Raw genomic sequence first — 15,565 nt, 5'->3', positions numbered from 1 at the left:
TACCCCATTTCCCATAACATCCCCAAATTCTCAAAACAAGATGAGTCACAAGGCACTGACATAATATTCAAGTGTTGATGATGGGTCCTGGTTCAGAGTCAGACCTAATGTAAGGTAGGCAGGACTCTTTTGAAGTCAACAGCATCATGTCCAGCTAAACCAAGTTTGAATTTGACCCTGTAATTGCAAAGGTTTGATACCTTTCCACAACTGCAGTAAATGGTCCTTGGAATACGCAATGGTAAGAGTGGCCAACAGTGTTTAGTCACTTTCTAAATTCTCATTGCATAGATATTATGGTAGTGTAGAGCAACAGTGACACTGATTAAATTAATCACCAGCGCCTTTAATCCAAGGATATTCCCTGGAATGTATGTGTGTGTAATTAAATGCATCATTTCAGACAGACTTAGGGCAGGCCTGCACTTAAAATGCTGCAGCCTGGCTGCACTGCTTCATAAAGATACTAATCTGCCAATGGAAAGACATTCTGCTGTAGGAGGAGCCCTTACACTTACATAGCACCTCTACACTGGCCGTTCAGTCGGTATAATTACATAGCCCAAGTTGTGAATTTTTCACACCCAGGAGTGACACAGTCATACTGATGTAAGTTTATAATTTAAACTTGTCCAAACTGAAAGTGTTAAACAAATAAATATTTTAACATCTCAAGTTATAAGTCTGGATTTAACATTTTTGACACTTGGGACATCTGAACTAAAACTGAAACAGACCCTTATTTTCTGTTGTATCAGTTCTTTCACCCACACTTTACAGAATATGGCAACCAAAGATGTTGAACAGAGGCCAGGCTAGTTGATATTATTTATTTGTACTATTGTTGTACCTAAGAGCCAAAGTCATGCTAGGTGCTGTACAAACACAGTTAAAGATGGCCCCTTATCCAAAACCTTACAAACTAAGTATAAGATGAGAGACAATAGAAGGCCACAGTTGGATGGGGGAGTTCAAGGAATCAGTGAGACAGCACTGGTTAGCATGAGAGGCAGTGGTCTCATCCATCAGTAGCCTAACTGTTCTCAAGGTGTTTTGTGGGCATCACAGAAAATGAGAGTTTTAAGGAGCGATTTGAAGACCAAGAAAGTGGCTTTGTGGACTGTTTATGTGGAATTCCTCCCAAGCATGAGGGGCAGCACAGGAGAAGGCAAAAAGGTGACTGAAAATTTGATAAGAGAGTATGAAACAAATCTTCTCTGCTTTTTCTATTTTCTGAATGCTGAGGAATTAATACACGTAGTCAGAGTACCTGCTACTTAACAAGTTGTGAAGTGTAGTGAGAAATGAGTCTGAAAGACATGTAGGGCTCCTTACTACAAAAGTTACGTTGCGAACCTGTATGTGTAGCCACACAATGCAATGCTACTGGTACCTTGGCTACTTTTGGAACAAACAAGCTTCCAGATTTTATTTAATTAAAAGTATCAGAGGGGTAGCAGTGTTAGTCTGTATCCACAAAAACAATGAGAAGTCCTGTGGCGCCTTATAGAGTAACAAATTTTTTGGATCCTAAGCTTCTATGGGCAAAGACCCAAGAAAGCTTATGCTCTAAAAATCTGTTAGTCTATAAAGTGCCACAGGACTTCTTGTTTTTTTAATTAAAAGGTTATTCTCTCTACACACAGGATAAACACAACAATTTTGCTTCTATTGAAAAAAGAGTAGCAAAAAGTATTTAAAATCAAAGATATCTGCACACTGAAGTAAGCTAACTGATTAGTTTAGGGATGTTGCAGATACATCAGGGAACATTAAAGCTCTAGAAAACATAAACCTATGAAGGATTATTGAAAGAATTAAGTTTGTTTAGTTTGGAAAAGAGAAGACTGAGAGGGGATGAGATAATAGCTTTCAAGTACCTAAAAGTCTGTTATAAGGAGGAAGGAGAAAAATTACTCTCCTTATCATATGAGGGCAGGACAAGGAGCAATGGGATTAAATTGTAGCAAGGGAAGTTTAGGTAGGACATTAGGAAAAGCTTCCTAGCTCTCAGGTTGGTTAAACACTGGAATAAATTGCCCAGGGAAATTGTGGAATTTCCATCATTGGAGATTGCAGGATAGGTAAATATCTTGCAGGGATGATTTAAGACGGTGCTTGGTCCTTCTATGAATACAGGGGGCTGAACTCAAAGACCTCTTGAGATCCCTTCCAGTTCTAGTTTTCTATGATTCTGTCATTTGGATATTTCTGGAAAAACTGGCATTATGCTGTGACTAGACTCATTATTTGATTAATTGCACCTTTACTCCCAAGGTCCAGAGATGAACTGGCATTTCCAGGAGTATTATCTGGTTGGATCTGGCACAGTAGTGACATTCACACATTAATTTCTATGATACGTTATTTCTGATTCTGCATTGCAAATTCCCTAGGCTACTTCCTTATAAACAGTTTGGCTTGTTTTAAGGATTTCAAATTATTTTTAACAATGCAGAATATAAATGCACTCAAATATTTATGTTTGAAAGTTTGGGTGAATTTAGTACTAACGATAACGGACTGGCTAGAGTCAGGAAGTGTGTAAATAGCCACTTGCAACCTGCAATTGCACAATTTTCACACAACATTCCCTTACATTTCACCTAAGCAGCATGACAGTTGTGATGATGTGGTTGTATGACGCACAAGAGTAGACCTAGGATGCAGCTACGCAACTACACCACTCTTATTCAGTTTTTCCAAGGCAAGCTGCAGGCCTCGCTGTCATATCACTTCTTTCCCTTTCTATCACCAAATAAATACAATACCCAGGTTTTAGGCTTATTTAGCAGAATACGCAAACATCTGAGATACTGTAAATTTCTTGTAGTTACTGCCAGTACAAAAAGTATTATTTGCTGAAGACTGAATCTTTGACAAATCGTTTACTACTTCTGTAGGTTTAAGGGTAGATTTTCAATGAACGATAATCTCTGATATCTTTTATCCACAAACAAATTTACATACGGGGGACAGATTTTCAGCTTGTATAAACTTAAAGTGCTCCATTGACTGCTATAGAATTATGTTAATTCAGACAAGAAAAGGAGTCTGTGCACGTACTAAAACCATCACAAAAACAACCAGCCGTTACAAGGGCTGGTCTATACTAGGGATTTAAGGTGATCCCAGATATGGAATTCTAGCCACATTATTAACATAAGCTAGAATTGACTTATCAGGGTCATCTTTGTTCCCAAGTGTAGATAAGGGACCTTTGGGCTCACGACGACTTTCCTTACTTCGTGTGTCAGCATGGAGTACCAGGATCGATGGCCGAGCCCAGAGAAATCGATTTTGCCACAGCTTCACACACACGGCAACATTGATCCCCAGGAGACCAATTGCAGTACACTGACTTCCCCGTAAGTATAGACATACCCCAAGAGTTTAATGCATACCTGTGGGTCTCTGGCTTTTAAAGTGACATAGCTTAGCACTAGAAAAATAGGTTGAGAAGACTTTCAATGGAATTCATCAAACACTTTAAACTAGTTTTATGGCCCTAGTCTTCCAAAACTTCAAAGCTACAGAAAATATGGTAGATCTACCCAAATGAGGAATATCATGGCCAACCTTTTATACAGTGAACATTGCTCATGTAAAGTATTCTGGCCAAGAGCACATATGCGGTAAAGGTCCTTTGCTCATATGAGTAGCTAGGCATAACTTTAAAATGACCTTTGTCTGACACTTTCCCCAACTATATTGTTGAATATGGTCTGCAGCTGAAAAATCTAAGGCCAGGCTTGGAAAATTACATAGATTAGACAGTCTGGAAATACTACACAGCCTTGTAGAATTTTTCATTGCAATATATGGCTTATATCTGAGAAAAAGTAACTGTATTGGCTTGTTTAATCTATCTTCTGCTGACATCAGATTTTAAATATTTTGGAAATATTTTATATTCCTGTTGTAAACACAGTCAGATGCATTTTATAGGTACTGGAGAAGAAATGCTTTGTAACACTGCAAGTCTGTTGAAGAATTTTCTGACGTAGGAAGGCTTGGAAAAATACTAAAAGAATGCAGGAAACTTTTCAGATTACATCCAGGTACTTTTCAGTTCTATTTAGAAATGCTTTGGTTCATCTGCTAACCAATAAAATAATATTATTGGCATCTTTGAATCTGAAACATTTTTACTGGAAAACATGTTTACTTGCATTTTGGCAAAACTAATCCCAAAATTCTAACCCACAAGCTACTAAAATGTCTAGAAATTTAATACAAAAAACAAAACAAAAGAAAAAAAACAAACCCCACCCTGGGTGTCTAACTAAATGTATTAAAAATGATGGATGGGCATTTTGCATGCGAGTACAATCAGATGGAGTTGTACCTGAGCTCCTTACTCAGTGCTTGTTGAGGCAAAATTGCCATTGCAGTCAACTATGAAACATTCATTTTCAATTCAGTTAAATGACATATGTAATTGTACATTTTCATTGACTTAAGTAGTAGTTTTGCCTGAGTACTATGAGTATTGAGTAAGGGCATCAGGGTTTGACACACAAACCGCATTTTAAATACTATTTGGCTGATAAGCAGAAAATGTATTTTATCGGGAAATAATGAACATCTACTGCTTTTATTTACAGCTTTACGGATATAGGAAACAGAATATGTTTCACATAATAATACTGCAAAGTAGTTTTACAATCAGTTGCAGAATTAAAACTCAAGTGATTATAAAAGCTTTGTGCATGATCTGTTTGTGGGTCTCATGTGTCAGCAATCTCGCCTTTACATTTTTACCATCTCTACAGATTCCATATAAAGCTTTGAATTGCCCACTTCCCAAACCAGTTCACTGGTTGCTCTCCATGCTCAGAAAATACTGGCCCCATGTATATCTGTGGGTTTGTTTCAAATGATTTTAAGTCATTCAAATGATAAAATAATAAACATTGGCTAAAACAAACAAAATTAAGCATATGAGATTGGCTTGGTACGTGTGTGTTGGCTGGGGGCGGGGTATTTGGACAGTAGTTGCTGTACTTCATGTGACCACAGGATTCTTCTCTGCTAGAAAATACTTGTGTTGGCAGCTAAGTTACTTTTAAAGCTAAAAACACGCCAGCAATGTAGCACAAAGCACCCATACAGGACCTGGGCCGTTTGAAATTTGGAGACTAAATTCAATTATTGAAGTATGAAACAGAGGAGTTTTAAACCTGTTTCAAGTACAAATCTCAGCACACACCTCACCATGGAAGAACTAATATTAGCCATGGGCAAACTTGTGCTCTGCTTCGACTCCAGCCTATTGGAGCTATAGCACTCTGGCATCTCTGTCACCCTGGTGATACAATGAAATTATGCACCTTGGCACCAAGACCGTAACCTTACTTCTGCACTAAATTTCTTCCCTCTACTTTGTCCAGACTATCCCTATTAGGTGTACATGAGACTGAAAACTTCAAGACCTCTACCAAGCATTTATAAAACTTAATTACTCTCCAAGAGAAGTAAAAAACCAGATTGACAGGGCCAGACGAATACCCAGAAACCAGCCACTTCAAGACAGGCCCCAGAAGATCAACAGAACACCTATAGCCCCCAACTCAGACTCCTGAAACACATCATAAAAAACCTACAACCTGTTCTAGACCATAATGCTACACTCCAGAAGGCCCTAGGTGACAGGCCTGTCCTTTCCTATAGGTAATCAGCAATCAGAGGCTACATCACTGTAATACTCATCCTGGAGCTTTTCCTTGCAATAAACCCCGCTGCCAACTTTCCCCCCATATTTATTCTGGGGATACCACCACTGGACCTAACCATGTTAGCTACAAGATCAAAGGCACATTCTCGTGTACTTCCAGCAACATTATATATGCTATTATGTGCCAACAATATCCTACCACTATGTACATTGGACAGACTGGACCAAACCTTTGCCAAAGAATAAATGGACACAGAGCAGACATCAAGAAACTCAATATACATAAGCTGGTCAGTGAACACTTCAATGGAGTGGGCCAGTCTGTTAAAGACCTGAGAATTTATGTCCTAGAGCACAGAGAATTTAAAAACTGATTACAGTGAGAAATTTGTGAGTTGGAATTCATATTCAAATTCGACACAATGCATGCTATAAACAGAGATATCAATTACCTCACACATTACAAGGACTACTTCCTTTCCTTTGATGCTCGTAATTATCTCAGGCAGGACACTTAATATTCCCCTTCTCCTTATCCCCCTCCTTCAGTCCTATTTGATTTGTCAGTTTCTATTGAAATTTTTTGGGTCCTCTGTACTTATCAATGTGAGTCTGTATTGGAAATGAGATTGATCTGATGAAGTGGGTCTGTCCCATGAAAGCTTATCACTGAATAAATCATTTTGTTAGTCTTTAAAGTGCTACATTTCTGCTGTTTTGTTTTGCAGGTATACATGAAGTTACTGTTCCAAAAGTTTTTGGAAGACCATTATTAGAAACTTTAGACCTTAATTAACTTCCTATTTTAATGAAAAGACCAAACACCTTCATTTCAAAAGGCCAATTACAGCCTTGGTAGGAACAGAATCAATTTCAATTTACTTAGATTTCTTACATTTTAAAATTTGTATCGGTTATATTGAGGATTAAATTGATCCTGCCCGAACAGGAGCATATTATATCCTCATTCATCATGGAGATATTTCTTAAAAGGTGATCAACAACCTGCAGGAATTCCTTCTCTTTTGGAATCTTCCACAAAATCTTAGTCAATAAATCTCACTTTTCACATTGGCTACAGCTGCACTAGCAAGTTTTTTCAACAAAACTGGAGTTTTGTTGACAAAACTCACTGCACATCCACACACAAAATTCATTTTGTCAGCAGCCTGTAGACAAAACTTGGCACTTCACTGACAATCTTCTCCCTCTCCTAGATGAGGAAGAGCACCTTTGTCAACAGATTCTGTCAGCAAAAGAGCCATGTGGATGCTCTGGGGGGCCCTCTGCCGACGGACAGGACTTCCAGGACATTGGGCAGCCCTGCCTGCTGTGGTTCCGGTTGGCTGTTTTGTCAAGAGAGCGGCCAAGCAGTCCAACTGCTCTCTGTCAATAGAGTGGATTGCTCTTTCAATTCGCTTTACTGTATGGCCACACTCCATCAACAGATGTTTTGTCGGAAAAATCTCTTCCAACAGCAGCATCTGTTGACAAGCGTTTCTAGTGTAGCCATAGCCACTGTGTCTGGATTAACACTCTTCCCAGACATTTATTTGTCTACTTACCTACTATCTTTTTTTCTACCTTCCTCCTTCGTATACACCTTTTCTCCCCATTTCTGTGCTTTCTTATTTAAAGATTCAAGTATGGTCATAAACAGCAACAGAAGATATAAGTGTAATATAAAGACATTCTGTCTATTGTATTAAAGTGATTTCTTATGACTATGATACCCTTCACCGTTTCAATATACTGTAAATAATTGTTTTTATTGTTTGCAATCGGTGTTTGTTATTCTTATTCAGTATATTTGCCTACAATCAAGTTGAGAAAAATGTAATTTCTGGCAAATCCACAGAGAGAGGATATGTAAGAAGCACACAACCACTGCTATGGATAAGAAAAGCTGCATGGTCAGGTGACCCAACAAAGCTGCTGACAGATTCAGTATATAAATAGCAACTCTCAAAATGCCAATCAAATTTATGAAGTCTCTCCCTAGAGAAGTGAAGTGTGTGCTCTACATGCCGCTGATAATATCTTTTACTAGTCACCATGAATACTGACAGTGATAATATGAACACGCAAACCCATGCATGGCATCGATGCAGCTATAAATCTACCCTACACCATAAAATAGCAGCGTAGCATGAACGGCTAGCCTCTTCTGCAGGAGCTGGGAAAAGAACAGCACACACTTTCCATCTTGGTTAGGGCAGTCTCAGCTGAGGAAAGCCTGTCTTCAGTGAAACTAATCATGTGCTTAAAGGTTTTTTTTTCTAGATTGAAACCCAGCACTCGCACAGACAGTTTCTCTTGCAGTGAGAGATATATTATTTCACGATTTTAAAGACAAAAGCAATATTTTTCAAAAAGCAAACTTGAGATTGGAGGCAGAAGTGTGAGGTGGGAAAATCTCAGGCTTTTCATCTTCCCACTGTCAAGAAGGCAGTGTGTGTGTGTGTGTGTTCCTCTTCCCAGAAGTCCTCTCAGTCACCCCAACTGATGCCCTTACCTTCTTCATCTTCTTCCTCTCAAATTATATTCTCCCTCTTTCATGTCACACATTCTGCCAATGTTGTCAGCAAAGGCCAGCCGTCAAGGAAGCAGAACACCAGAGAGACTATTCACATATCAAGTTAAACACAAGGTTAAATGCTTTATTGGGTAAGGGCCTAAGAGCAACATTCCACCTGTGCTCCAGGGAATTTCCTGCTCCACGCGGCATCTCATTGAGTAACAATGACGTCCTATTTTAGAGAAACACAGAGCCCCATTTCTTGCAGAACAGGTGGCATTTAAGAATTCAGGACTGCAGAGATTTACTCTGCACACAGCAGAACAGCACATGAGTACAGCAGCGGGGCTCAAGAAAAGCCACCATCACTTGCCTCTTGAGGAATCACATGGCTAGGGCTATCCTGCGTCTATTGGATTCCCCACTTCCGTGATATCTTAAAAAGTCCCTTATAATATGTGCTAACTACTTATGCTAAACAATCCTACTTACTTCAGAACATTTCTCCAGTTTCTCCAGATCATTTTGAATTTTAAGTGTATCCTCCCAAGTACACTCACCTATCTGCTTTTCATAAAAAGTGTGGGGGGGATGGCAGAACGAGGCAATGTTTAGGTTCTTCCCTTTCCTCCAAACTTCCTTCCACAGAAGTGGAATCCAGTTGCTTGCTCTTTTCAACCCTCACTGACGGATGACATTGACATTGATTTATATTGGTTATTTCAGGAGAAGAGCTAGAAACTTACCTTAAAATTTAAAATTACTCATACTCATCTTCACAGGGCCACAGGTTTGAACAAGGGTCACTTTGTGCCCCATCTTGTTCATGCATTAAAAACTACCAACCAGCCATATGGCCCTTTCTCCATTCATGATATGTCAAACTTTTGCTAATGCTCCCTGAAAGGACCATTTCTTACACAAAGAGAAAATTAACCAAAAGAGACACTTTTCATAATCCTAATAATCTAGAAAAAAATAACAGCAAAACTTCAACAGCTAAACATACAAATGCCAAAAAAAAAAAAGGGAAGCTGGTTAACATGGAAAGAAAAAACTGATTCTTCCACTCCTCCAAATACATATTTTCAGCTAAAGTTTCACAAAAATCACATCTAATACATAGCATTACCACATTTTTAGATGGCAGAGTAATGAACCCCCCACCCCCCTTTCATTTTCTCACTTCATCCCTGACTCAGTAGCTCTGAGATTAGATCATGATGTGATAATTGAAAGTATACTTGAGGAATCAACTGCTTCAAACAGATTCCCAGCTCCCCATAAGGATCCTATTTGCCAAAGTTAACAGAACAAAGCCTGGCAGTAATGACTGTCTCCTCCATAAGACCCAGCACCTTTTGGGTTCATTTGTTCTTACCTTTTGAGGCAGAAGTTCACAGGTCTGCTTTTGTGGTTTATTTTGACTGCTAGAACATCTACACTAGAGTGAAGCTGAAAGGTCCCCAGGTATCTTTTTAAGTTCATGATAACAAATAAATAATCATATGGTTGTAGCTTCATGGGCTGGAGTTCCTTGTAGTGGAATTAGGTTATCTTAATAACTTTGTAAAACTATGTATGGATCAGAGAACATGTGAAGTAAAAGCACATGGCATGAAATAAGTATGCCTGGGACAGGTTTGTGCTCAAGCACTATATGGAACATTTCTCTCCTGGTGGGCCCCATTTGTAAGCAGAAGGATTGGCCTTGTGATATAGTAAAGAAGATTCCAACTCCCATTTGTACCCTTTTTTGGCCTACAGGGGATCTACTCTTTGATTTTCTCATTTGTGAGATTAAAATATGCTAGGAAACCCTAAGTTTGCATCAAGTTTAATGAAATTGCAACCATAGGCAATGAAACTTGCGTGACAATAAAATCCAGACAAGTGGCAGTAGAAATGGAGCAACAGGGCAATTTGATTTAAAATTTTCAAGCTACATGGAATAGATTGTTTTAGTAGTTTGTTTCACATTTGAGGAGATAACATGAGATACCTTCCACTGCAAGATACATAAAATTGAGAGCGCTTTACAATATTGTAGTATTTGTACAACAAACCTTTACAATTAAATTCTCTTTCATGATCTCTTTCAATTTTAGAACATGGCCTGAGCTCCCCTCCACATTCATTCACCCACTCTCACTTAATTTAGTTATATTGATCATTACTGTGTGCCTGCCATCTGTTTTACTGTGTTATAAAACCTTGGTTTTATTTATTGGAAGGTGCTACCTGGGTTTATATTGTGTTTATATATATACACACACAGACACACGTAACTAAACTGTAGATGGGTTAGGTAGACCAACCTCAACCTCATTACCTTTTTAAGCAAAAGGACAATCAATAAGAGTTTTGCCCATGTTAAAAGTACAGGAGCCCCTAAATGAAAATTAGCATAGGAATAAGCCACTTTCATATCACAACACTTTCTAATATCATTCTCTTTATGGCATTTGTGACAAAGTTCAGCTCCTGGGAAAAGGATGATATACAGTGGTCATGAAGGAAGCAGCAAACCTCTCAGAAAAAGATTATTGCATTTCATAGCCTAGGAAACCAGTCATATCTGCATTCTACTGGGTAAGGATGATAGTAGTATTTCAGACTGTGCAAGAAAGTTCAGGAAACATTTTGGCTTTATTCAGCAACATATCACAGGGAGAAGGGAGCAAAAACAAACAGTAACTCACCAACACCAGGCTCAACAGTATTTCTGAGACCACCAGAAGGAAATGTGGAATGAGAAAGGTGGAAGCTCAATGTTGTAGAAGCCATAAAGAAAAACCTATGCTACATGTATAACAATATATTTGTTTAAGGCATTTTTTGTAGCCATAACTATCCTCATTTAGTTTGAGCAGGGCTCCTGTTTCAGAAAGGGAGTTTCCTGGAGATTACTTTTGCCTTCAAGACACACACAATGGCTACATCTACACTACAGTAGACTGTTGACATTAGTTACTGTCAAACAATATCTTCCAACAAAACTTCTCATGACAGATTGCTTTTTCGATAGATTGTGCCCAGACAGCAAAATGTGTTTCACTGACAAAGAGAGGCTAGTGTGTCCGGCCGCTCTCTCAACAGAATGACCAACTGGAAACACAGAGCTAGGGCTGCCTAGTGACCCAGAAACCCTGTCAGTTGACAGAGGGCACCCCACAGCATCCACACAGGCTTTCTGTTGACACATTCTGTCAACAAAGGTGCTCTGCCTCCTGGTGGAACAGCAGGATGCTGTGGACAAAAGTGCTGCATTCTCTCGATTTATTGTCCACAGAACCCATTTGTAACGTGGACGCTGTGAGAGTTTGTTTGACAAAATGCCAGTTTTGTCGAGAAAGCCAATGACTTTAATTGTGTCTAGGAGTGGAAGCTGAATTTGATTAGCTTATAATTGCTCCAATACCAAGTTTAGATGGTATTGAGATAACAGTCCACATTTTAGGAATACAGTAGGGTCTCAACATTCGCAAACCTAAGCAAATGCAAGTATTGGCAAGTGGATGCGAATGGCCGCTTCCCCTGGTACCCTGGACAGAGAGACCTGGCAGCCACGGCTTCCCCGGGGCTTTGGGCAGGGAGTCCCTGCAGCTGCAGCTTCCCCAGGGAGGAGCGCCATCAGCCACAGCTTCCCTGGGGCTCCATGCCCCCTGTATTGGCAAAATTCAACGTGTGTGAGGGTTCTAAACATGGAACATTGATTAAGTCTGTTCTGGTATGGCTATGATCTGAAGAAGTGGGTCTGTCCCACGAAAGCTCATCACCTAATAAATTATTTTGTTAGTCTTTAAAGTGCTACTTGACTGCTTTTTTGTTTTGATGGAATCCTCACAAATGTTGAGACCCAACTGTATAAATTCCACAAGACACTTATAAACATCATTTGAAATTGTCTTAGCACTGTGATATACACAATGTTTCATGTATGTTAAAGTTGCTTTGATATTGAGTATCAAATACAGTCATTCTGTAAAGCAAAGTATATTAACAGATTACAAAAACAAGGCGCAAACAGTCAATTAGACTCTTGTGCACACACACAAAACAAAAAAAAAGAAAAGCAAAGAATGTAAAGAACCAAAATTGTCACTGACCTGATTTGTCAGAGCTATTGGCTGCGACTGGCACGGTGGAACAGCTGATGTTAGCCTTTGCACTGTCCTTGGAAGCACCAGCTTTTGGTTTATTCTTCGTTGCCTCTAGTGCTTTGACCTTCTTGGCATGTTTACTTCCTTTGTAGTGGGCCTCAGCCTGGCTCTATAAAGGAGAACAAATCAGGCTCAGTTTTTGTACTTCCATAAAACACAGTGGATGAGAATGTAGAAAAAATGATACCGTCAACACCAGGTATCATATTATTCCACTTGATGAACTTCAGTAGCACCCTGTTAAGTATTTTCCTCAGGCTAATGCATTTTATACGTTCAAAGGGAAGATTTGCATTTTGACACACATTTTAATAAAGAGTGCATATGTTCAAGCGCCTTGGAACATAAGGTTTCAAGTATATATTAGAATTGATAGCAGCATGTCTAATTTCTTGCTGTCATATCCATGAAAGATTTAAGCCTCTATGTAAACGCAAACGCATCCAATAGAAAAAATGGCTATTTAATTTTCACATGCTTTGCCCTAATCTTTATTGCTTACAGTTAGAAAGATGCTGCAACATAATTAGTCAGTTTTCCTCCTCCTTGATATAGTACAATATTTGTACAGTATTTGCATCATTACACTAATAGGAATTGAAATGGGCCTGAATAGGATTATGACTTTACTATTAGAGCAAGTGGGGAGAGATGAAATAACAAAAAAAAATTGCTATAAAATTTAATTGCCTGAAATGAAACATTATACATAAAATAGTTACTGTTATTAGAGTTCTTTCCAGAGTCTTAGATTGTTGGAATAGGAAAGGACAGCACACCCTAGAAAAGGTTGCACTTATTACCTTCTTTTCTAAAATGTTATAAAATTTATACTGCACAGTTCTGCAAAAAAGTAGTAGTATAAAATAACTTTTGCGTAGGTTAGACTTTACTCACAAAGTTATTCAGAGAAACTAAGGGCAAAGTTTTCAAAGTTGCAAGCCTGAAGTTACGCACCTAAGAGTACTGATTTTCAGAGGTTCCATTCAGCCATTGCTCCCATTGATTGTACATACCAACCACCTTTGAAAAATTAGGCCACTTATTCAGCAGCCAAATTTGAAAATTTTTGACCTTAGCTTTTTAACATAAAACTAACTTCCAAAACATTTCATTAACAACCTTTATAGAGTAGAAAACTGCCGAAATATCATGTTTTAGTCACAAACTCTAAGATGTTAACGTTCACTTAAACGGTATTTTTAGCAATAGCTTTGCAATGCTAATGAGTTTATCTATTTCTGAAGATAATTCTTCTAATGATTTAAGCTTCTGTTAAATATGTGCCATTATTGAAGAATGCTCTTTAAGTTAATACTGTGTTGTGATTTATTTCAAATGAAAGTGTTGAGAGCAATTGTGTTTTGTACTGACAGATGGTTGCAATCTCAGTGATCCACATGTCAATATCTGCACAAGAAACATGCAGTGTTCAGGCAAATGCGCATTGGTAATGTAGCTGTCATCAGGTTAAGTCTCAAATCTATGACCTCTGGAGCTTAAGGCAGGTGCCTCTACACTCTGAGTTAAGGCCAGCTGGCTGTAGAGGACACTTAGTCTTTCTCTGTAAAGTGGTCTAGGTACCACTACATGGGACAGTTAACCATACCTAGGTGTGTGGGTTACACTAACAGTGGCACCAACTGCCCCTGCAAGCCCAGAGACAAGGTGGGAGAGAAGCCTGGCCAGAAGGGCACAGAGTTTAGGCCAGCCAGCCCTATGCCTCTCTCCCCAGAGCCACACACACAGACTGCCCCTCTTGCCCCTTTCACCATCCATCAATGGGCCAGGTTAACACTCTCTCTATTGTTGGATTAGGACTAATGCATTTTGATCACTGTGTTAAAGGAAGCAGCTCATGAAACAAATGACATAATCTTTCTGAATACTGACTCTGGGATCCAAATACTTTAAGTGTTTGCCATAAAGATGATCACTGTTTGAGGGCTTAGTGTAACTAGGCCCCACGCTACAGTCATCACTGGTACAGCATGTAATCACAGAGGCTATGGCTACATTACAGTAATCTGTCAACCGAAGTCATTATCAGAATAGATCTTGCAGCAAAACTAGTCGACAGATCACGTCCACACACAAAAGCCTACTGAAAAAGAGACCTGCTCCATTGACGGAGAGCAGCCAGATTGCCCAGCACGCTCTTGATAGAACAACCAACTGGAAGCTCAGCAAACAGAGCTGCCCAGTGAACCAGAAGCTTTGTCGGTCAGCAAAGGACCCCTTGGAGCATCTACGTGGCTTTCTTATTGACAGAAACTGTCAACGAAGGCATTATTCCTCATCGCGGAGAGGCTGAACAGTGTTGGTTGAAGTGCTGTGTCCTGTTGACAGACTGTTGACAAAACTCATTTTGTGTAAAGATGCTCCATGAGTTTTGTCCTCAAAACCCTGGTTTTGTGGACAAAGCTCTCTACTGTAGACGTAGCCAGAACCTTCTCATGAGTATGGAATGTAACAAACAGCAGAAACAAGTGAAACAGACAAGAGAAGCCACACAAATGCATGTTCGATAAAATCTTCATGAATATTGTTATTACTGTTAAAGCCACCAAGGCATGCAGTTAAAACAGCCACTCAAGTGAAATGAAGTTCTTATAGGGGTGTATATTGCAACTTCACAGATGAGACATGTAAAATAAAAGCAAATGCTTTCAGCTTTAAAGGAATAGAACAGACCACATATTCTACCAGTGTGTATTCTTCTGAAAAAGGTTTGAAAAGCAAGTGTTCAACAATAAAAAAATAGGTTAAATTGCTCTGCAAACCTTTCCAAAAACTAAGGACCTAATATTAGAACACTGGGTACAATATTTACAGTACAAATTCTAACAGTTAGTTGTGATGAAACTACTCCAGACTTCAAAACTTCTGCAATATTCGTTTATCATAAAACAATGCAAAGATTATAAAATAACAACTAACTGTGCCACATAATCACTACCATTACATACTGTATTTAAAGAGACACTTGTCAACTTCAATATTTGAAACTAATTTCAAAATATTCAGCATTTTGATACATCACCCTTTAAATAGTATATCCAGATTTTTTTTCAAATCCTAATTTTAAATAGTTTTTCTATTTAGGCTTAGAGGGGTCTTGAGGACTAGCCATGGAAAAACACCACCAAATCTTCAGAGTCAGATGTGATTTTCAAGTTGATTATGTAATTACAATGATACTCAATG

General features: G+C 38.8%; 1 protein-coding gene across 5 annotated transcripts in view; it reads right to left on the bottom strand.

Moving 5' to 3' along the window:
* ZNF385B (zinc finger protein 385B) overlaps positions 1–15,565 on the bottom strand; it is a 124,617-nt gene that overhangs the window by 13,403 nt on the left and 95,649 nt on the right. For all 5 annotated transcript variants that reach the window (XM_075001164.1, XM_075001161.1, XM_075001160.1 and 2 more), the window contains one exon: positions 12,305–12,467. In XM_075001164.1, the coding sequence (XP_074857265.1) occupies positions 12,305–12,467 (163 nt within the window). The remainder of the gene's footprint in view (positions 1–12,304; positions 12,468–15,565) is intronic.

Source organism: Carettochelys insculpta, chromosome 8, assembly GCF_033958435.1.
Source record: "Carettochelys insculpta isolate YL-2023 chromosome 8, ASM3395843v1, whole genome shotgun sequence".
Taxonomy (NCBI): Eukaryota; Metazoa; Chordata; order Testudines; family Carettochelyidae; genus Carettochelys; species Carettochelys insculpta.
This window is presented reverse-complemented; position numbering and strand designations above follow the sequence as displayed.